General features: G+C 42.3%; 1 protein-coding gene across 2 annotated transcripts in view; it reads right to left on the bottom strand.

Moving 5' to 3' along the window:
* Nucleotides 1-22,598, bottom strand: part of ZPLD1 (zona pellucida like domain containing 1) — a 118,488-nt gene that overhangs the window by 68,162 nt on the left and 27,728 nt on the right. The window contains exons 10-11 of one of the 2 annotated variants that reach the window (XR_007509049.1): nt 20,657-20,686; nt 17,723-18,700 (exon numbers count right to left, since the gene is read on the bottom strand). Coding sequence is in view for 1 of the 2 variants with exons in the window: in XM_049824597.1 (XP_049680554.1) it covers nt 18,525-18,700; nt 20,657-20,686 (206 nt within the window). In the remaining variant the exon portion in view is untranslated. Of the gene's footprint in view, nt 1-16,849; nt 18,701-20,656; nt 20,687-22,598 lie in introns of those variants that run through there. The other variant, XM_049824597.1, reaches the window with a different exon arrangement.

The following is a 22,598-nucleotide window of genomic DNA, read 5'->3' as shown; positions in this document are numbered from 1 at the left end:
TTACACTATTTCACAAATTAAAGGCCTTCAAATACTCAAGACAGTTTTGTATCCGAGAACCTAGGACACGATAACAAAACTGACAATACTATCATGTTATATTTTTCAGGCTGAACTAAACTATAGTACTTCTGACTGGGCTTTGCCAGTCAGACCTTGAATTTTCTACATCCTCTTCCTTTATGGGTATTGATCATGAGCACTGGCCAGAAGACTGCAATAAACATGCATAACAAACAAATATAACTACTGTATAGGAGAAAATCACTTGATATTGATAGTAATTAGCAGGCAATTTCCATGCTTTTATTTGGTTTGAATCAAGACCATGAAACATTTTTTGCTCCTATTGTGATAGATGAAGCATGACAGACAAAGCAAGTCAAGAGCTTCACCTCTGACTCGGTCTAAAAAGAGACAAAAGTTCTACAATTCACTGTGCAAAGTACACTGTATATTTGATACAACTCAGCTGCTTTGGGGAATAAGGTAGCAAAGATTCTAAAAAAACCACAGAAACTCCAAATCACGTCAGAGGAATCCTCCTGCCCACCAACACCCAGTGTACACACCAATCGCGAAGCCTCACCTATTTTAGCATTGATGTAATCCAATCCGCAGCACTTGTAGTCTGGATGAGTACGAAAAGAGAGAGCAGCCCTATGGCAACACAACCTTAAGCGTGAGGCTGGTTTGGACCTTCGCCGCCCCCGTGAGCAGTGCAAAGGGATGGGGAAAAGTTTTAAATTTCACCTTTGCATTTTGCCTGCACTCGCACAGGCTCCCCAGGCACAGCTGAAGGCTACGCTCCGTATCTCGATCGCACTGACAGGCAGTGGTTTGCGTGCACATTTGATCTTTGCGTTTTGCCTTCCAACGAATAAAGGGAAATACTTCTCTTCAGTGGACTCCACACACGCCTTTGCCTGCCAGTACTACATGAACTCGAATCCGTGAATACTACCAGTAGGACTACAGGCGAAACATTGGGGTTTTGTTTTCCCTTCCAGTTCTGCTCAGCTTTAATTCATCACCTTCTCTCATAACCATGTAGAACAATATGAAAAATGAAAAACCAGGAAACGTTTGCAAGACCAGCACCACATTCACCACCTGACTTCACACGACCAGACCTGCCAACGTGACGAATAAATACACTCAATATGCTCTTCGCCGGCACATTTTGCCTACCTTCGTGGCCCAAACTCTGGCGGTATTTGTAACGAGGAGCAGATGCCACCACGCACAGCCAAGGCAGAGCCCTCTTGGCTGGAGAGGAGCAGGGGGTTTGGAAGGCACCGTCTCGGTGCTTTCCCTCAGAGCAACTACCAGAGAAGAGCAAGCCTGCTGAGGAAAGGAGCAGCGGACCACCACTAAACTCCCACCAGGGCTCAGAGAAACACGCTGACAGGCAGCAGTTCACGGCTGCAGTTTCTGCTGGAGTTAGGACTGCCTGCGGCGGGCACGGTGGGGAAAGAGGCAGGGCGAGGAGCCGCGGTGGGTTTCATCCCCCGCGTGTAAAGCACTCTGAAGGTGAAAACCATGAACAAGAAATGGGGAACAGCAGTGGCAAAGCTTCCCCTACACAATGTTTGCTCACGTCACACTCAGAAGCAGCTTCTTAAATCCTTCCTCAAGCCAACTCCAAATAGAGGAATTAAAAAAATTCACTAACATTTCTTGTACAGTGTTTAATACCCGCATTACTCTGTCAGTACATGGACTTGTTTTCTACTTGAAAGCTTTCCAATTTCATCCTGCATGAAATGCTAGGAAAGTTACAGAAGGAAGGAAATCCCAAGGACTTTACATGAGCTGTATGTATTAAAAAAAACAAACAAAAAACAAAAAACAAAAAACAAAAAGAACCCCAAACCACATTAAACAGGGAAGCCAAAAATTCAGCAGGGATATCATACAACTGATTTGCTTAAGCAACAGAAGACAGATAGGAGGAAATTTCAAACAGGTGAAAGTGATGGCGTGTGTGGATTTGCATAGCTAGGTTGCTTAGCACCTCTCTCATGCAGAAGGGGAAACTGAAAAACTACTTTTGTAAAAATTACGTAGGAGGCCTTCACTTCTGAACACGATTCACAAATTAAATATGACTTACTCTCAAGATGGGAGAGTTCCACTTTCACCAGTTCCCCCCACCTCTCACAGCCTCCCTCCGGTAGGCATCCAAACCCAGCTCAGGGCTCACAGGCAAGCAAACTGTCCTGGGTTAATGCACCGTCAGGAAGGATCCTCAACACTGAATTCGGTGCAATGGCTCAAGCCAAAGGTGCAGGGATGAGACAAGAATCTGGCTCAGCATTCAATGGCTTTTTCTGCAACATTAGCTGCAAGTAAGAGAAGGAGAAGTCATAACACTCAGTTTTACTCACAAAAGGAATAAATATGGCTCAGAACGCTCAAGGAACAGAACTGTTACGTAGAGAAATGCTATTTCTACATATTGCCATTACTTTTCAAGATGCACTTTTTTAATGGAACAATGCAGAATAGGAAGATATGCATAATATGCATAAAACGCATAACAGATTCGTATTTTCAGTGGTTGAAGAACCATTCAAAATTATCTTCATTTCTCCTGAACACAGTTCTAGAATAACTACAAAATATTTCATGCACTCAGACTACATCTACATTCTTGTAACACAATCTGCTCTTAGGTATAAGTGTCAGAAGGAGTTATAAGGTGAGCAATTATAACTGAGCTCCACATAGCCAGTAGCCAAAGTACAAAAAATATGCAGGACCACAGGGTTTTAGAATGAAGGGAGAAATATATTGTTTTTATTAAAACACATTAGGATCTCATTTGTCTAATTCCCAGTTTAATGATGCAGCCTCTTGGCAGAAAAATAGCTTTTCCATTAGTTAACTTGATTCTGTTAAGGGTGGAATTTTTTCTAAACAGAAAACCTTTAACACCAAATTGATTTTTTTTCTCTATTCAAATGAACAAGCACAAACAGAAAGATCTTTTTTTGTGGGAGTATTTTTACTGGGGAGAGGCATTTTTTCTGTTCTGTTTGAGGGAAAGATTTTGTGAAATGGATCATCACTAATCTAAGTTACTTCTAATTGTAGCAGCCTATTTCCATGAAATTATTCCTGAGTGAAATGTAATTTCAACGGAAAAATAACTGTTGAAATGCCTCATTTATTCCTATTGATTTGAAAAGCAGCCAAAAGATCATTGTCTTGAACCTTTTGCAAATTTGTTACATAGCAGTAAGTTATTGACATAAACAACCTCAATATTAAACTACTAAAAAGTTAACTCTAGGAAGATCTATTGAGCATTATTTGACCAAAAAAGAAAATCATGAAGTTGGGAAAGTCAAGATTTTATATACTTAGCTTTTCCTTTTTTGAATTTCCCCATAAACTCTTCAGTACATCATTTCTCTATGTTGTGCGTGTAATCGGAGCAAATGCTAGAACACAGATTTCATCTCACAATTAAGACATTATTTGAAGTTATCAATAAAGGTATATAGACCCGTCTTTGCTGCAGGTTTGAAGAAGCAAGGAAGGTGTAACGATTAAGAGAGAAGGAAAAGGAAGAAAACTAGGGAGTGGGGAGAGGGCTGAGAAGATGGAAGGAAGCGCAGGGAGGTGCAGGGAAGGCAGGGCAGGAGGAGGGATGCCGGCAGCTAAGGAACTTTTCCGAACCAGCAGCAGAAGATGGAGGTAAACAAGCAATCTGAGCAAAACCAGCGTGTCAAGCCCCAGACACACACCACCACCACCACCTCTACACCCCGCTCCTAATGAGAGTTAACTTGCTGTGACATTACAGCATTTCTCATGTTTTGACATATGAGTCAGGACCCACTTTCTGCACCATTTAACTCATTTCAAATGCAGTTTTGCAAACTCACTCTTTGGGAAATCTTTACATTTTCACACGTTTAGTTAGCTACAAAGGGGCAGAGATGAGATTAAAATTCCCCTGAAGCAAATGTTTTTGGAAGATACAGCTGTTCAGAAGCACAACCCATTGTGGAGCTTCTTATCAAGCTATTATGAGAAGTAGGTCACTGCAGCTCTGACTATTCAAATGTCACTCCTTCCTTCCAAGAATCAATCACTGCTAGGTCTTGGCTAATAAAAGGCAACTCTCCAGCAAAGGAAAAAAAAAAACAGAGAGAGGCAATTTCCTAAAACATCAATGGCTCCTCACAGAAGCGGTACTGACTTTGCGGTATCTGCTGATAGATAGTTATTATAAGAAGTAGGAGGAGTGTAACTGGGAAGATATCTTTCTTCAAATAACGCTTCTGAGTTTCTCATACATCTTGTAATGTTTAGGGAGGTTTGTTGGCTTGAGTTAGCTATCCCTAAGATGTTTTTCTTTTTCTTTGTACAATACCCTCACTTCTATTCCTAAGCATGGATTAGGTCTGTGCTATCACGCTGAGGCTTTTTGTTCTCCAGCCCTTCACCTCCTACCATCTTACAAATAAAACAGTATTCCTTTCTCATCTTGTGCGGAGAGAGACGTTGCTCCCTGCTTTGCAGAGGACATCTGATGATATTAACAGGTCTCCGCACCATACTGTTTTCCCCCCTGCCATTCTCACAGAGGACACCAAGAATATGAGAAAAATGTGAAATGCAATAAGCTCACGTGTATGTCATCCACTGGCTTTCTAGGTAGGGCAGACTAACATGAGAAACAAAACCAAACGAGAGTTTATTACCCAAAGTCCACAAGGCTCTCTGCTTACATTCTAAGGAGCTCAGGGTTTAGCAGTTACTTGCTCTGGGTAGTCCAATGATGACTCTAGAGAGCCTCTTTGCTACAACCGTACCTGGTAACACAGTAGAAATGTCTGTGAATTGACTCTCTGTGTCAGGGCACATGCAGTAACACTTTATCAGCTGAAAATCCGTTGCCATTCTGCTTTAACTATGCCCTTGCTCCCGGAGGTGCTCCACAACACACTACAGACTTGCAGGTTTAAGAAGCCAAAGGCATTCAAAGTGGCCCTGAAATGAATAAATAAATACAAGAGGGGAGAACAAGAAGAGTGCAGGAATACTCTTCATGCTTTTTCATGTCTTCAGTGCTTGGCACTGAACTATCTCCTGTTCTCTGTTCCAAGGTAAATGAGTGCTTTCAGTTGACATTACTATATGTAGCCCTTCCTATACTGCCTGTCTTCATGACCTTGCAGGGATGAATATATAGATGGCATCAGTACCCTTCACTGAGCTAAAGCTCAGTACTCCCAGTATCTGCTCATGCCCTTCAGCCACTGAAGCAAAATCACGTGAACAAAGAGCTGGTGAGTAGTTCAGGCACTTCAGCACAGACTTACGATACGCTAGTGTAAGCAAGACATCTGCCACACGACCTACAGAGACACTCATCTTCATGGAGTGGAAGCCAGAGACCAGGCAGAACACTCCGATATATCTAATATGTCGCTGGGGGACTACATTTCAGCACCTGAAGGTCACTGTCAGTGACCATCCCTTTAATCTGACTACAAGGGGATTACTGGTCTGACAGTTTTGAGATGTCATCTTCCCCAGCTTCCTCTAAAGTTAAGGGAGCTTGAGTGCTTCGTAAATCATTTGAAAAATCAGGCCAGGGCCAAGCAAGCCTGCTTAAATCTCATATACAAAAAGTTAACTGAACTTTTTAATGGATGCAGAGGTGCTGCCTTCTGAGAAAGAATGAAGCTTCTTTTGATAACTCCCCAGGTCCTGAACCACAAGAACATAAAGCAGAGAAAACCAGCAGAGTCAAGAGATAGTTACAGGAATTCAGCCTGAAACAGAGCAGTAAAAAAGCTACTGGAGCTACTAGACTTCCAGCAGTTTTGTTCTTAACCTATGGCACGGCAGCACCTCCGAAACAACACCAACCTAACAGTGATGCTACATCCCGCTTGCCCTCAGGCGGGATACCTGACCTGAAAAACCATGGCCAGGCTTGAGCTCTGTCATACAAGGCAGCACCTGGACCCACCAGCTTCACTGTGGAACAAGCCCAGTAAGAGCAGCAACTCCCAAGCCTCCCACCGAGGGCACAAAATGAGCCCAGGCAGACGACAGCCCATGCTGCACACAAGCGTGTCAAGAAGTCATGACTTGTTATTAATAAAGATACGAAGCATGTATCTGGCAGATGATGGGTAGCAGATGGTCAAAAATCCAAATGAAATATCTAATTAATCATAAATCTGTATTCATTGAGTGAGATCTGTCAAGGAACCCATGCTCGCCTTGGCTGATAGGAATATTATGAAGTCTGAAATTACAGCTTTTAAATGCATCCCTTCAGATGACACTGAAGAATACTGTTTGGGCCTCACTGCCTTCTCACACCCTCAGTACCGTACAAGCATTCACTGCGATGTATGATTTATTTATTACCTATACCTGCTTGCAAGCAGAGGGGAACCAAACCCTGAGGATCCCAGACTAGCTGGTCACTGAGGCGAAAGGTTTTTTTCTTTTCTTGTCGCTTATTGGTATTTGACAGTTGGTCTCAACGGCTCCAACTCCAGCACTGGCTTTCCTGGCTTTCCTCCAAGCTGGGGGGATCCCCACCTTGAAAGCAGTTTACTCCAGGGCTATTTTTAGAAGGACAGGCCTGAGCATGAAGGCTTTCTAGGTACAGACACATAAGGATTTTTAGTCAAAAAGGTGCTGTTCGCTTCAAAACCGCAAACCGCTTCCTAAGTTTGTTTGCCTCTTTTCTACAGAGAATAAAAGATTTAATATAAAGGAAACACATCTATTTGCACTTGCTGGTGGCTTAACTGCTCAGTCAGTACCCCTGAAAAAGCAACTTATTCCTTCTTGCCACCACCAAGGAGTTTATTACACAGGCAACAAAGGGCATCTACTTGGCCTTCGTCCATGGAAAAAGCAAATAATTGTGCCATATTATATGAAAAAAGAATTTCATCGTATTGCACTACAATGTACAGCATTATAAAAGCAAAACATGATATTACTCTGCAGCACAAAGTCATTTTCTCGGAACTCATCTGGGTGATGTAAAGTGGCCTTGTTCAATACCCTAATGATTGACAGACATGATATAAAAATCCAAGAGAGATAACATGAGCTACAGGGCTCCGATTTCTCCCACCATTCATGGGATGAGCCAGTCCTAACAGGAAAGAGGTATTGAGCTGTCACTGGAAACTGCAGGACAGCAGCTTCACGTCTTTTAACAGAAGGCAAGAGATAAGGTCGAGAATTTTAGGTCATCTCTATGTACAGATATATCAATTCCTGATATGTCATGCAGTTTTATTTTTTAACATTGATCTTTACTATCACTATGTGCCTTCTCCCTCCTGCGTGACAACTGCAAAAGAAGTATTTTCCCCAACACTACTCCAGGAAACTGTCTCGTACAGCCAGTGCTAATATGAGCGGTTTCTGAGCTTACACCGAGATCGCTGACACCACAGCATTAAGCAGACTAACCTGAATGAGTCCCATTATGTGACGCGTCAGTGAATTTACTAACACTACAATAAACTAACAGCAGTAGCTCCTAAGTCACTCATGCTGGCTTGTATTGACTTGGAAACGTGCTGGTTGAGAAACAAAATAGCACGACTGTTAAAATCTGATCATAGCTGTGTATCAAACATAACTTTTGCTACCTTAGTGGTGTTACACCTTACTCCCTAGTCAGTAAAATAAACAAACTTCAAAGCATTGCTGTCCAGGGCCATAATCTACCTAGCTCGTGTGTCCGTATGGGGAAGGTGCTGCAATACATCCTTAAGACAGTGCTATTCTAGAATCAGGAAAATTATCTGGGCTTGAGATATTTTCAGCTTTCACCTGCAAAACCTTTTTTTCATTCTTGCTTGTTGATCTTAATTCTGCCTCCTTCCTGCTTTTCTGTCATTATCCGACCCACAATGTTGAACATTTCCTCCCTTTGGAATACGCCATGAGGAAGATGCTCTACAAGACAAACGTGCGTTGTTCCAGCGTAGCAGGAGACGTGCACTCTGCACTCCAAAAAGGTTGTCCTCCTGATGCTCCAGGAGGAAGTTAAGCACTAAGCTGGGCATGGATTTACATTTTAGTTATCTTTTGGTAGCGACCCCACATCAGGTGTCTCACCCAACCCTGGAAGCAGGTGAAGGTGGGCAGTTGCCACAGCGTAGTTCACAAACTGCGACTTTGTTCCTCAGCTTTTATTCCAGGCACTTACTCAAGGCAGACACTACAATATCAGTGAATAATCCCTTCAGCTGAGGATTGCACAGGTTTATCTCAAGTGAGCGGGACTCAGCATGCAACCAGACGCCGGAGCCTGTTGTTAAGGAGATGCACAAGTCCCAGCTAACCCATCTTCCCAACCTTCTTGTTTGGATATCGACCAAATCTGACCACCACCACCACGTCTGAACAGCTTCTGCCACCTCAAAATGAGCAGACACTTGACATTGAGAGGTGTGCTTTATCTCATAGGAACATCTCTCCATCTTCTTGATTTTGAAGTAGCATAACTCTTCAAATAACTGAATGAATAAAGTGGGAACAAACAACTTGTTTTCTGAGCTGTCCTCACAACCTTCACAGTCCCTGTGTTCTCTGTACACTAGTACCCCACATTGCTATTTCACTGGAAGAAATCCTGACCAGCCAAGTCACCCAATTACAGAAAAATGCAGATAAAGCATGCTCCAAAGTCTAGGAAGACAGAAGAGATGTTTCAGCCAAGCTGGAAGGATACACAGATTTTTTTCAAAGAAAAACCTACCCAAAGGCTACTTTTCTTAGCCAAGGATATCTTGCAAAAATCAAGAGAAAAAAAAAAAACCAAACAGATTTCTCTTTATTATTTTCCTCCGTAGATACCTTTCCTACTGTCCCTGGCAGCTTTAAAAATAGCAGAGAAACAGAAGCACTATACACGTAATAGACACCAGTGAGCTATAGCAGAAGTGAGAGGGTGAAGGACTCTGCTCTAGCAATGCTGAGGAAGGTATGGAAAGGTGAATATTAGAGAAGGACAGAGGTTTCAGAGAGCTTCTGAGGTAGGAAACTAAAATTTCAAAGGAAAGGGAACCACGTACAGAATGAAACGAATGAAGAAAAGGAAGCAGGCAGCTTACACCACAAAATTTACATCTCTCTATAAAACACACCCATTTCAATGTTTCTTTCAGCAATTCAAATGGGAACTGTTTGTGAGGCAACTCTGCAAGAGGCTGGACTGTTTTTACCACATTGAATCAACAGATACGGATACCATTAGCTATTCTATTGTATATTCACTGCCTGGTAATCATTACAGAGGTATTTCTCACCGGGGGAAGCTGTTTCCAGACAGCACAAAGAGCAGCAAAGCTCAGCTCCTTTGTCTGCAGGCAGGCAAAGACAAGTCATCTCCATACCCACCTTAAAAGAGATTATTGGCAGCCCCAACACACCTATAAGCAGAATTAACCCAGTCAATCATAGAAACAGAAACAAGAAGCAGGGTATAAGTCTCTCTCCAGATTTCTTCCACCGCAATACTCATAAAACAATGAGAATAGCAAGTAGCCTCTGCAGCATCAGAGCAAACCTGTACAAATCATATGAACAAACAGCTGAGGAAGTACATCAGAGGGATGCCTTCTGAGAACACAAGTATCTTGCTTGCTTTATTTTATTAATCGTAGAGGACCCTTATGCTGGATTCACATCCATGTAAATCAGAGTGTGTCGGTGACATTTTTGCACAACTCAAGTCCAACCCAGAATAGACCAAAAAGCTACTGAAGCACATAGATTTTGGTTTATTTTTAATTATGAGGTAAGTGAAAAAATATTAGCATAAGGTTTTGCTGTTGCTTAACATTTTTTTGCATCCTCTTAATGCTAGTATTTCTTCTCTCCATTGTGATGACAGCAGCAGAGTATGCTCAATATATCGAGCATCAAGATTTATTTGCTTAAGAATTACCCGGAGGAACAGTAAGTTTGACATTTACCAAAACAAGAACTCATTTTCTAGACTGTTAGTCACTGTATACTTTCATTGCTGTAACCAGAGGTCCCATGTGCCCTATCTCAGGTAAACAGAAACTGCAAAGGCAACTGCCACCTAAGAGAAGTTTGGCTTAACCACCCCCACCCCAGGAGGAAGGGCACCGGCACTCAGAACCAGAAACACAGCAGGGGTAGCGCTGACATGGCTCCCACGTTGTCACAGCTTAGGGTTAAGGCAGGCTGGGTGGGCAGAAGCAGAAGAGTTGCAGTCAAGGCAGGCTGAGGTCAGGGAGAAGAGAAGGCAGGCGCCCACCCACCCAGGGAGCAGCAAGAATTATGGTCACGGGCAGCACAGAGGTTACAGTGCCAAGGACCGCGAAAGCAGCAGGTAAGGTCAGAATAACATCAAGACACCCACAGTGGTGGAACGCTGTACCAGGAATGATGCCAAGGACTAAGGCTTTGTCTTGCGTGGACAGGATTCGGGGAGAAGGTTAAGAATTAAGGTACAGAGCATGACCTCAATTCAATCTGCCAATTCAACCCCGCCATGTCCAGCAAGAGACCGACCCAGAAGCACTAAGTTGGCAGACCAGAATCAACTGGTTTAATCGCGTGACCATCATCTCTTAAACAATTTCCCTGCCTCATTCACTGGAAACTCTAACTTCTTCGGTAAAGTAGACAGGGCTCCATTAGGCAGTAACCTCCTTTTCATGCATTGCTTGAAAGCGCCCTAGTTCACTGTTCACCCTGTGCCTTGCAAAACAAGGCTCCGTGGAAAATAAAAGCCTTTCCAAGAAAACACACCATGCTTGAGCATACCTTCTTAGAGCTTTACTTTGTAACATTGGCATTCTGTCAAGATTGGATTTCTGATGTAATTTCCTGATTAAAAAATAAACAAATAACCTTCACTGTGTAGCATCATCATCATCCCTGTCATCCGCGATCAGCAGAAAATGAACCTTGACGCGAGAGCAACAGTCTCTTCCAATGAAACAAATGGAGGAATGGTAGCAACTGCAGGTTAGTGTGATGACTGGTGAATGGGAAACAGACTTCAACCACAAGCTTCATAGCTTCTTGTAGGTGGCGACACTCAGCCTCCTGGGTTGAATCCCAAGTGCTCTTCAGCATTTGGAACAATCACACAGCAAGTGCTCTTAGAACACATTTCTGGGCACATAGAGGAGGTGGTGATGACTGGGAAAAGCAAGCACGGATTTACCAAGGGTAAAATGGTGCCTGACCAACCTGATAAAATGACTGAATCTATGACGCATCATTCGCCTCAACTTCAGCAGGGTTTCCACATGGTCTCCACAGCATTCTTCTACCCCAGTTAGAACATTATGGGCTGGTTGGGTGAACAGCTAGGTAGTACAAATTTTGTTGGATGATTGAGTTCAGAGGGTAGTGGCCGATGGGTCATTGTCTACCTGGCTACCAGCAGCAAATGGAGTACAGCAGGAGTCTGCTTGGGACCTGTCCCCTTTAATGCCATTATCAATGACCTGGAGAAGGTGACAGAGTGCACTCTTGTCCAGTATGCAGATGACAGCAAATTAGTGGGCTCAGCTGACACGCTCAAGAGCAGGGCTGCCATTCAGAGGAACCACGGCGGGCTGCAGGAACGGGCTGACAGGAACCTCGTGAAATCTAACAACAACTGCAAAGTCCTACATGTGGGTGGGAATAACCCCTGCAATGATACAGTCTGCAGACTGGCTTGTTGAAGAGCCGCTCTGCTGAAAAGCACCTGGGGATCTTGGTGGACAGAAGGCTGCATAGGAGCCAGCAGTGGGCCCTGGCACCAAGGCAGGCCAACGGTGTCCTGGGCTCTATGAACAGAAGCATGGCCAGTAGATTGAAGGAAGGATTATCCCCCACTACTCATCACTTTTTGCACCGCATGTAGATACTGTGCCCTTTTTTGGTCCTCCCAACAGAAGGAAGACATCAATAAGCCGGAACAAGTCTGGTGGAGGGCCACCAAGATTGTCAGGGGCTGGAGTACTTGCCCTGTGAGGGAAGTCTGAGGGAATGGAGTTTGTTCAGCCTGGAGAGAACCTAATATGCTTAAAGAACTTGCAGATCTGAAAGATACTAAGAAAAGACAAAGCACCGTCATAAGCTCATGGCAATTCCTACTCTAACAGATTAAACCTAGGGTAGCGACTGTGAAACAGGACCATACTCAAAGCATGTCTGAGTTTAGCATTAAGAGCCAAGGCACAAGCCACACCCACGGATTTGGCCTGACAGACCAGAAACACCTCTAATAAGTGCAATTAATTTAATAAAGGCTCCCAGAGGGAGGTTCTTATCCAAGCAGTGTACGAGTGCAGTCCTCTGCAAGCACTGGTAAAAGATTTTCCCAGCTGACTCTGTTGAGAACATCAAAGTGTGACTGAAGCAAAAAGCCCATTCCTACTGCAGAAATGAGCTGTACAAGAGGAAAGTACGCGAGTGCTTAAGTTTTCACTCTGTCCGCTTATGATGTTGTTGCAGGCTTAGTATCAAAGCAGATTTCCTTAGGATGACACAGTCCATCCTAGTTTATACTACAGAGCCTGCATTATGCACCAACTGCCCCAGAGGGCACCAGGCCAAGAATAGACATGTGGTTGCCCCATAGATACCATAAAACATTATCAATTCCTGCCACATAATACGTTCACTAGCTTTTGAAGCCCAGGTGACCGCAGACAGGGAATAAAGCTGTGTGTCTTATTGCAACCTGACATCTCAACAGCTCATTCTGCAGGGGCTGCTGCTCTCACACCTGAGGCCATAGCAGTGCCACCTCCCCCTCTTGCTGCTCTGCTTTCATTTGTCAAAGCAAAACACAATTATCCAAGGAGGGGATTACACGGTGATTTCCCACTCATATGCTTCTGTTAGTGTATTTAATCAGTGTTCCCACCAGAGCAAGCCCGTGTGGAGTTCACACGTAGCAGAACAAGCTACTCAGCAATACCAACGTGCAGCTACAAAAACAAACAGCACAAGCATTGCCAAGGCTACGCTCTCGCTTTGCCAAGTTACAAAACACGTGCAGAGTGCTACCAGCAGACCCACAGCCTGGGAGGCACCAGGAGACAACAATGGGGCTGAACTGGGAGCCGCTGTCCTGGCCACCCATCTCGTGGTTCTGGCCGTGCTAGTTACAGCGCTGTGGTGACAACGTGCAACCCACTGGCTCCAGGTTTGGGGGGGGGACGGAGGAAAGTTCCCACAGGCACTTCTCCATCACATGGCACCGACTCGGCTGTGCAGCCCCTGACATCCAGAAGCAGGGTTTGACTCTGCAAGTGAGACAGTGAGTACACGGCAGGTACTTACCTCCTGGCAAGTCACGGGCTCCAGAATCAACGCAAGCCTGTGCAGAATACACGCCCGGTGACTGTGCACGCTCACATGTGCCGAATGAATCATCCGGTACAGATCCCACACTGAACTTTTGCCCTTACATTCATTTGCAATTAACATTTGAATTAACAGCATCGTTATTTTTCTTCACTACAATCTAGAGAGGAAAAAATAAATCAGGAATATCTGCTATATAAAGTAACCTGTGATCACACAATCAATCCAGTTCGCCAATTCCCCTTTATAAGGTTTAAAAAAAAAAAAAAACCACAAAAAACTGTGTTCTAAAAAAAACAGTTTAAAAAACCACTAAAACTATGCCTCAAAACAGCTGCTGAGCAAACAGATGTTACCACCTGCTAAGAATAATAAAATTGACTTAATAAAGGCAGACCTCAGCTCGAATCAAGGGACAAGGGATTAAAGCACTGAGGGGAAAAACAGTCACAAGAGCAAATATTGCTTCACCCACTCCGAACAGTACCTGTAATGGACATCATTCAGGCTCTCCATCTTCATGGGAAATATAATGCACTACTGGCAGGAACACAGGACCTCTCCCGATTCATCCTCCAGTCCAGGGAAAGGGGTTGAAAACATGCTGAAGCAAGGCTTTTTTATTTTTTATTTTGTTTATGCAAAAAAAGGCAAGTTTGATAAACACGGTCAGAGACCTAGAGTCTAAACATAAGCAAGCCAGTTCAGGATATAAACAGAGAATGTGATGCCTGCTCAGGCTAGGGTGGTCTACGTCTGTAACAACCACCATCTTACCAGTCCAAAGCACTGAAGATTTCTCCTTTTAGCAGGGGATTGCAAGTGAACTTGCAAAACATTAGCATTATTGCTAAATGGTATTTCTTGGTTAAAAGGACTTGTGTGGATCCTGCTTTAACACAAAGCACTTTTCATACTACACCATGAAATCCAAAAGCAGAGGTTATAAATGTAGTATCAGCATTTGAAATCTGGCTGGCCAGCTACCCTCCTCAGTTTGCCAACAGTAATTAGTTTACCTTCTTCACAAGTCACTTAACTTTTCTGCCTTACATTTGCAATTTCACTATCTCAAGGATGTGCTTCCTAACTGTACAAACATATTCTTTTAAAGACTAGGAAAGAGTTAATTAACTAGGAAATAACAGAAAAGTTATAAAAACCTTTCAAAAGAGTCATTATGAAAAAGAGCCATCATACAATCCTGAAACTGCCAGTGTACCAAACAGCCAGTCCAGCCACTGATGACTGTGCAGAGCTACTCTCTGCTCTCTCTTCCACCTCCACCTTAACTCTTTCTTCCTGAAAGGCATGGGAAAGGTCCAAGTGGCACTGAAATAAAACCTGGGAGTAACCCGAGGAAGGACCAATTTGCCACACTTGGAACATTTCCTCGTTTATCACAATACTCCTGTCTATGTAATACTCCTGTCTATGTCTCCTCCAGATGAAGAGATGAGTAGTTTAACAGGGCAAGGCTGCTTCTTCTGGCATATTTGTGGAGCCCGAGAGATATCAAGAGTAAGAAATACTGCCTGCCGAATGAAGTGGGAAATGTGATTTACTTCCAGATTCCCTTGCCAAGGCCTGTTTCTCAAATATCGGCTGAATTTATCCCAAGCACTGCTGTGCATAGTTCCAGCTGGATATGCCATTTATTTCTTCCAAAGACAGGAACGCAGGGAGTGTCTTCACCTCTTTATTGATTTATTAAATTCTACTGGATTTAGACCTAAGCTTAAAGTCTCGCTCAGTTTCTTTCCTGTCTGCTCCCCAGTCTGGGTCACAGACCTGAGAACATTTCAGTACTCTGTGCTTACCTGCAGAAACCTGACCTCTGTACAAAAAGAGCATTTAAACACGTGTAATGAGCACCCCTAATAGAAGTGATTTTATTAGCAGAGCCACTATTCTTTTAGTAATTCGGTTTCACTTAACACCCGTGAGACCCCCATTATGTATCTGGTCAGAGTTCCTTCATCCAAAGTACAAAATGTCTTCTCAATTCACTGCTCCATTTAAAACTTGGTATCTCGAGTGCCAGAATTCCCTGCCCACTGTATGTAATTTATGTTTCCAATCCATTTCCCCTTCCCTCTCACCTAACATCCTGCCCTTCAAAAAGTAGGCTGTAACCTTCGTGGACGTTCACCCAACTTCTACCTAACCTGTTTCTTGAGACTTGTAAAGTCACGAGTTATGGCCTCCACGTGTTCCTAAATACCTGTATACTTCTCTCAAACAAACAGAGATGGGGATGTTTTTACAAATAGTCAGTCCTCTCCCCGCTAGAAATATTTGGGCAGCCTGGCTCACATTTTCACCTCCCCTAAAAACCATTCATAAAGCTTTCCCATGTCAGACCTGCAAATGAATAAGCCTGGTTTTAGACACCATTTTCCACCTGTGACTCTCCATGTTGCTTTACCAAGGAGGAACAGGTATTTATCTCATTTAATGAGTGATGGAGACAAATACATTCAATCCATAGCAAGCTCAGTAATGACTCTTACAGAAGACTGTGGGAACTCTCTTCACTAACTTAACTGGTGTGGGATCACCCTTTGGTACCTAATAATTTTCACGTGAGAAGTTACACAGAGAACATCATCTTGCCTGGTTCTTCACAAAAACAAACCACTCCAGAAATTTTAACTAACATAAGAAAAACATTTCATGTATTATCTTATTGGGCAACAACTCCATTTTTGTAATAGGCTACCCAAGCCTCAAAGTTTGGTCAACAAGTCTTTGTTAACTACTGTAAATTACTTTCCTCTATATAAAAGCAACAAAGTGTCTTTCCAGAAATACAGAGAAGCTGAAATAGGACAAGTATGATAATATATCAGCAACTTTTGATTTTCTTTTTTTTTCTTTTTTTTTTTTTTTTGCAACACCATTCGCTATTTTTTTTTCTTGTTGTCTTAAATTATGTGAGATTTGTGTTAGAAAAACGGTCTCCCTCGGTCTAGCAGACAAAGGCACTACAGTTTCTAATGGCTCGCAAGTTACGCTGGGCACATTCACATTAGAAACAGTCTTTTAAAAAGTACTGAAGACAGCAATTAACTGTTGGAACGACTTACTAAGCATGGTAATAGCTACCTCCATCCCTGGAAACTTTCAGCTAAAGCTGCTGGTTATGAAGTAGTAATTACATTAATGGAATTTCTGTGAATGTCTTTATAAGTAAATTAAAATAGATTATCTGAATTTATTTATCCCCAGACTGGGATATAAATCTCCAGAGGTTATCACCCTCGTTTAAAGGCCAGTAAAGCTATACTTACACTAATTTATCCTACACATTGAAAGCTCTTACCAAACTGATTTAAAAAAGCATATCCAGTTTCCATCTTTGTAGAACGGGGCCACTGTAAGCACATACAAAACTGTAACAATTTAGCAGGGGGAGGAAAACAGTTCAGACAAAGCATCCATTCTGAAATGTTTCAAATAATTTTATTAAACAATCATGTTTTACATGCCATCAGACCTAACCCCTGAAGTGCAAAAATGTTTCTGAGGTATTAAGACTGGAGGAAAACAGGCACAGTATTGGTTATTAGGGATACCGCACTACAGCACAGTGGACTTTACAAACAACAGGCCTTTATACAGCATTTGCAGGACCAGAGAAAACGGAGAACAAGTCTGTATTTGTCTTTAGTCTTGAGAGCCAAAAAGCCCTGATCATTAGCCAGTTGCATCACAATAATGAAAACACAGACATGGTTAACACAGGATGATGATAAATATCAATGAGGTGTTTCTAGGCCAATACATACAGTACATGAAAAATGAAATTTAACAGCTGTATGTGTGACCAAAATCCCAACTGTCTATCCAGTCCAGCTTAATGTATGTTGTGTCTATGGTGGACTCTATTACCAGCATTTTTGTCTATTCTACACAGCTACACCCCTGCCCTGTGCTCCTGTTTGAGGGCACCTGGTCACTTGCACTCACTTCAGATAAGTCTGATGTTTTTCAGATTAACTAGAGTCAACAGCACAGTACTGATTGCAGCCTGTTATCCTTCTAGTTGCCCTCTTCCCCTCATTCATGCAGTGAAGACGTCTAATCCATGTGGAAAATCTGCTAAAGAAATAAGGGTTGATTTTCAACTCTTCATGTAGAAAGGAATGCCTTATCTGAGAACTGCGAAACTCATGAGGCAAAACTGGCCCTTACAAATTAGGATGTTAATGAGAGTTTCACTCAACTGCCAAATTGTGCTCTAAAAAATAATTTTGTATGAGGAAAATTTGGGCATTACTTGTTTGTATTAACTTGCCTGCTCAAGGAGTCAGGGGGGAAAAGAAATACTCTTCCCCTTGGAGCAGTTCCCAGGGTTAGAAACTGACTGAAGGCTGCAGGTGTGGCAATTCTGTGCAGAATTAACTTTCTGCTGAACATCAGTTAGATTTAAAGCTGTCACTGATTCTCACTCAATGATTTTGCTAGAAAAAGTTTTTTCCATCTCAAGAACTGCAGCATTGTTCCCTGGGACCAACTGCAGTTTGCCCTCAACTATTTGACTCAAAGATACCCAGGCAAATTATGTCCTTCACATGATATCACCACAATTCAATGCAAGATACATCTTCTAAGAAAATATTTCCAAATGAATAATAAGCAAAAGTCACTTAGAATAAGTCTCTCTGGGGTTATTTTTATCCAAGATAGATGAAAACAAGTTCCTCCTGAGACACAATTGTTTTTTGAAATTTGTGAAAAATAACATGACAAAATAGAAGTGATCCTTATCTTAGTAGGTATTTATGAACTTATGAATGTTTCTGAGTTTGTCAGGTTTTGTATAAGAATGACATACTTGGAAAGGTTCTCACCTTCAGCATCTTCAGCTTTGAGACCTTACTGGGAAGCTGGAGATGCAAGCTCTATTGTCAGCACACCCATGGGCATAATGTCATACAGTCTGATCACAAACACAATTGAGATTCTCATAATTTTCTAGGATTGTTACCAATATCACTGCTGCTTACCTATAGAACAACATCTAGCAAATCTACAAATATAGAATAGCTGGAATAGAAGCTGGATACAGCTGGAGTGTTGCCTTAATATTATTTTTTAATGGAATCATATTTCATGGACAAGAAAGGCAACCTCAAAGAAAAAGTGCAAGTAAATCACCACTTTCAGTTGAAAACTGGGTTTAGGATGCCACTCAAGACTGAACTGTTGGGCCACTTCCTGTGCAGAAGAGTTAGGGAACATACAAAAAAGAAAATGCTTGTGATTCCTAGGATGACAATGCCTGAAATCAGCGCGCTGGTGACTGAGTTCAGCTGGAAAGGAGGTCCGTTTGGATGAGCTGCAAGGAGAACAAAAATGCACAGGTAAAATCTGGTTACAATCTCTCAGCAGCGCCAAACACTTCTGTCTTTCCATTACAACACCCTATATACAGAATAATTACAAAGGGACTAAAACCGTACTTCAGAATGAGCACCTGTCTGCTTGGATAAAGCTTATCTACGTATACTTCGAAAATAGTTATTAGTTCTTTCAATATCTATCACGCTGGGGGATAGAGAGAGGAATGATACTTGTAAGGCATAACCCCTCATATGCTAGTGACTAACCTTGACCGTGCTATTTAAGGCAAGACTACCATTGTCCAAGAACTATCAAGGCAGCAGTATAAGGATTTGTGGCCTAATCAAGTTAATGAAATTATTTCTTCCCCGATATCATCATCCGCATCTCAATTCAAAGTGTGTATAAATCTTTAGCAGGCATATCTGGCACCAGACATCTGAGCTACTCTCAGCTTGTCTCTATGCCTTCACAGAAGGCTTCTTAACATGTTTGTCAATTCCCAGGTAGTAGAGGTAACATATTTAATATTTAGTGTAGCTCAACAGGCTGTTCATGGACCAGTTCCTGGATACTGAAACACACACATCCAGCCTGTATCATCTTTTCCAGCAGGAGGGGAAAAAACCAAAACATTTGAGCCGTAGGTGCTACCCAAAGCACCAATGTGTGTTCGCCATTAGCAGTACTGGAGAGCGAGGTGAAACGACAACACAGCTTCTACATAGGAAACCAGACTGCTCCTCCCAAAAGCAGTCACCTACCCTCAACATCATCAATTCCCCCCTCCTCACCAAAGCTGAAAAAAAGTCAGCTCTGTTGATCAGGTTGCCCTCCTCTTCTCAACACCATGCTGCCTTCTGACCTTACTTGTCTTCTCTCCACTACAGTAGTAATCCCACCTCGCTCTACCTCTACACTCTCCACTGGGACAGCGACAGGCACAGGAAAGGCTGTTGCTCTGGCATGGAAAGAGAGGGCTGCTGCTTTTGTTGGATGGGAAGGAAAGGTAGCAGCCATTAGCACAGCCAGCTGCACGCAGCAAATTAAGAATTTACATTTTATTATTATTTTAATGATATCCATGGGTAGGAACACACCAGGCAGCAATTCATTACAGGGAGAACTTTGTTTCCATGCCAGGAAAGAAAGGCAGCAGCTTTTATGTGGTCTGAGAAAAGAGGGGAACAAATAGTACTAGAGTTCAGAAGACAGGATAGGTTGCTTGTGCCACTCAGTCCTGTTATGACAAAGAGGTGGAATTGCCCAAAGGACTGCCTGGTTACCTTGACCATCCTTTCTTAGTCATTAGCTACTCCTTGTTACCAGCAGAGAACAGTAACACACAGGCTGAAGCAAGTCCTCCAAGTGCCCAAAGGAGAAGCACCCTAAAACTTAAAGACCTGATCACCCCTGCAGCCTATTTCCTTCATTGCCCTAGCAGACCACAAGTTCTGTCCAAGCTTCTCCATAGGCTCTTTGTGTGGTTAAACGCCAGAACAGGAGCTGAAGCAGAGCTCTTCTGACTTTGAGCTGTCAGCTGAACTGGACTGCACCATAATAATCATTTTGCTGCTCTGCTCCTGCATGGCACGAGCAAATTTTACTGTTTAAGTCTGATTTTGCATCTGGCAGTTACAATGTTCCTTCACCCTCATATGTCACAGCCGCAGATTTTCATTTCAATTCCATCATACGAATTAGAATTTGCTATGTTGGTGGGGCTGGGGACACAAATTAAACTGAGCATTCCACATTCACCAATTGCTTTCTTTACAGCATGTCAGTATTGACTCATTTAAATTAAAAAAAAAAAAAAAAAAAAAAAAAAAGCCAGAAAGAAAAAACATTCTAGCTCAGTGCATAGAGCTCAATCAAAATGGTTCATCTCCTGAGTTCTGTTTCACTCATAAATCTTCTTTTATGTTTCTTGGAATTCTGATTAACTTACCAAGCTGTGAATTGTTGGTTGGCGTCTCATCTGTATAAAACAAAAACAGGATGCTTTATATTTTACAAATACGTCTGCCTACCTCCTCCCCTCCTTGCAACACAAAAGCCAATAGTCCGAGCTTTATTTTCAAAACACATCAGCTATACTTGCAACACCGACTAGTAGCTTTTAGCACCTCTGGTAGAATAAGGACAACAACATTAATTACATGACATTGCTTCATTTTTAATGTGAGCACACCGCTATGAAGTTAGTTAGTATTCTGGGGGGGAAAAAAAGCCCCACACCTTAATGCAGAAAACTCTTAATTGAAAAGGTGGCCAGTTCTATTCTGTCCCTCAATAAAAATACAAACATAAGCACAATATTATATGCAAGTCCCTTCACTGTTAATCATATCACAAGAAGATCTGTATAGGAAAAAAAAATAACCTGAGTTTTTCAAGGAAAAAATACATCAGTGACCATAAATGATTGCAAAAATGCCCTTTCCCCATGCTCATTTTCCTCTTGACAGTTACACAGTGGCATCATATTCAGGGAAACATTTGTATTTTGTCTTCAGTTTTTACTCACTTACCATTGTCCATCTCAGAGCTACATTTCTTGTCACTACTTTTGCTTTTTTGTGCAACTTGTAAGCACAGCTCACGTATACATTTGTTTTGAGCAGCTGCCTTCTAAGTTTAAGTGAGACATCCATCAAAAGCTACACAATTTCACCTTCACAAGTAGGTACCTGCTTTGTTTCTATACACAGAGACTATAATATTCTCTTCTCTGTACGTCTCCTGTAATGACTTATTTTAGATTAACAAACAAGAATAAAGTTTCTCTGAAAAGAACAAAATGTTAGAAATAAGAGTTCAGAAATATACGGGAGAAGAACCATTACTTGTTTGCAGTAGCACTATTCAGTTCTTATCAAGGGAACTGCATGAACAGCTTCTGTTACCAGAACAACTGGTGACTAGAGCCATGGGGAGCCCTGGCTAACTTGACGTGCCTCTGCAGACGCTGATGCACAGAGGACCACCCTCGGGGCAGATGCAGCGCAAGCCTAAATGAAGTGAGGCTTTGCACATCTGTGCCACTGCAGTCCTAATACTGGCATGTGTACTATGGTGCATACATATGTACTACGTACTGGCATCTGTACAGGTGCAGAAGGTTTGATGGGCTCTGTACAAATGTATCTGTACTAAAGCTGGACCAGAGCTGGTCTCAAAAAATAGTATAAGCACTTCCATGCAGCATCACACCAGAGTAAGCCAGCACTGCACCCTGGCATTCCTCATCCAAAACCAGATAATTCTGTTCAAGTTCTCTCATGACCTTCCCCCTTTTCTTTCCTCGACTCTAGTATTCACGAACCTCACATTTTTAACGTGCTTGTTTTCACAATGGGAAGGGACAGGAAATACTAAGTCCCTCTTTCTGCTCCAGAAGGAAAAGTGAAGTGCAAGTCAGATTAAGGGACTTGCTCAGTGTCTCTAAGGAAATTCGTGGCAGAGTTCAGAACTGAATCCCATTTTTTTCCAGAGTACTTCCCATCAAACCATCCTTCTGTCAGGAGGAGTGGAACGCTCCAAAAGCATACTATGGAGATGCAGAAATATGTTTAATCTAAAAAGCTTTAGCCATATCTCTTAAGTAGAAGACACCTAAAAATGTATTTTCTTTTTCTAGCCTTATTCATGTTTTCATTTAAAAAACCTCAACAGTTGTCAAGAAATTATAAAATCATTTATCCTTTCTTTGGGGTCATTAAACACCTGTGGACAGACCTTTATTTGCTTGAAGTTATGCAGTATTTAAAGGTAATTAATAAGTATCTTTTTTTTTTAATTGTAAAAATAGCATTCACAGCATTTGAATCATAAGCTGTATTACCTAAGAGGGGTTGCTCATATAACAAGCTTTATCTAGTTTCCATTCC

The sequence above is a fragment of the Accipiter gentilis genome, chromosome 21, assembly GCF_929443795.1.
Source record: "Accipiter gentilis chromosome 21, bAccGen1.1, whole genome shotgun sequence".
NCBI classification, from domain to species: Eukaryota; Metazoa; Chordata; class Aves; order Accipitriformes; family Accipitridae; genus Astur; species Astur gentilis.
This window is presented reverse-complemented; position numbering and strand designations above follow the sequence as displayed.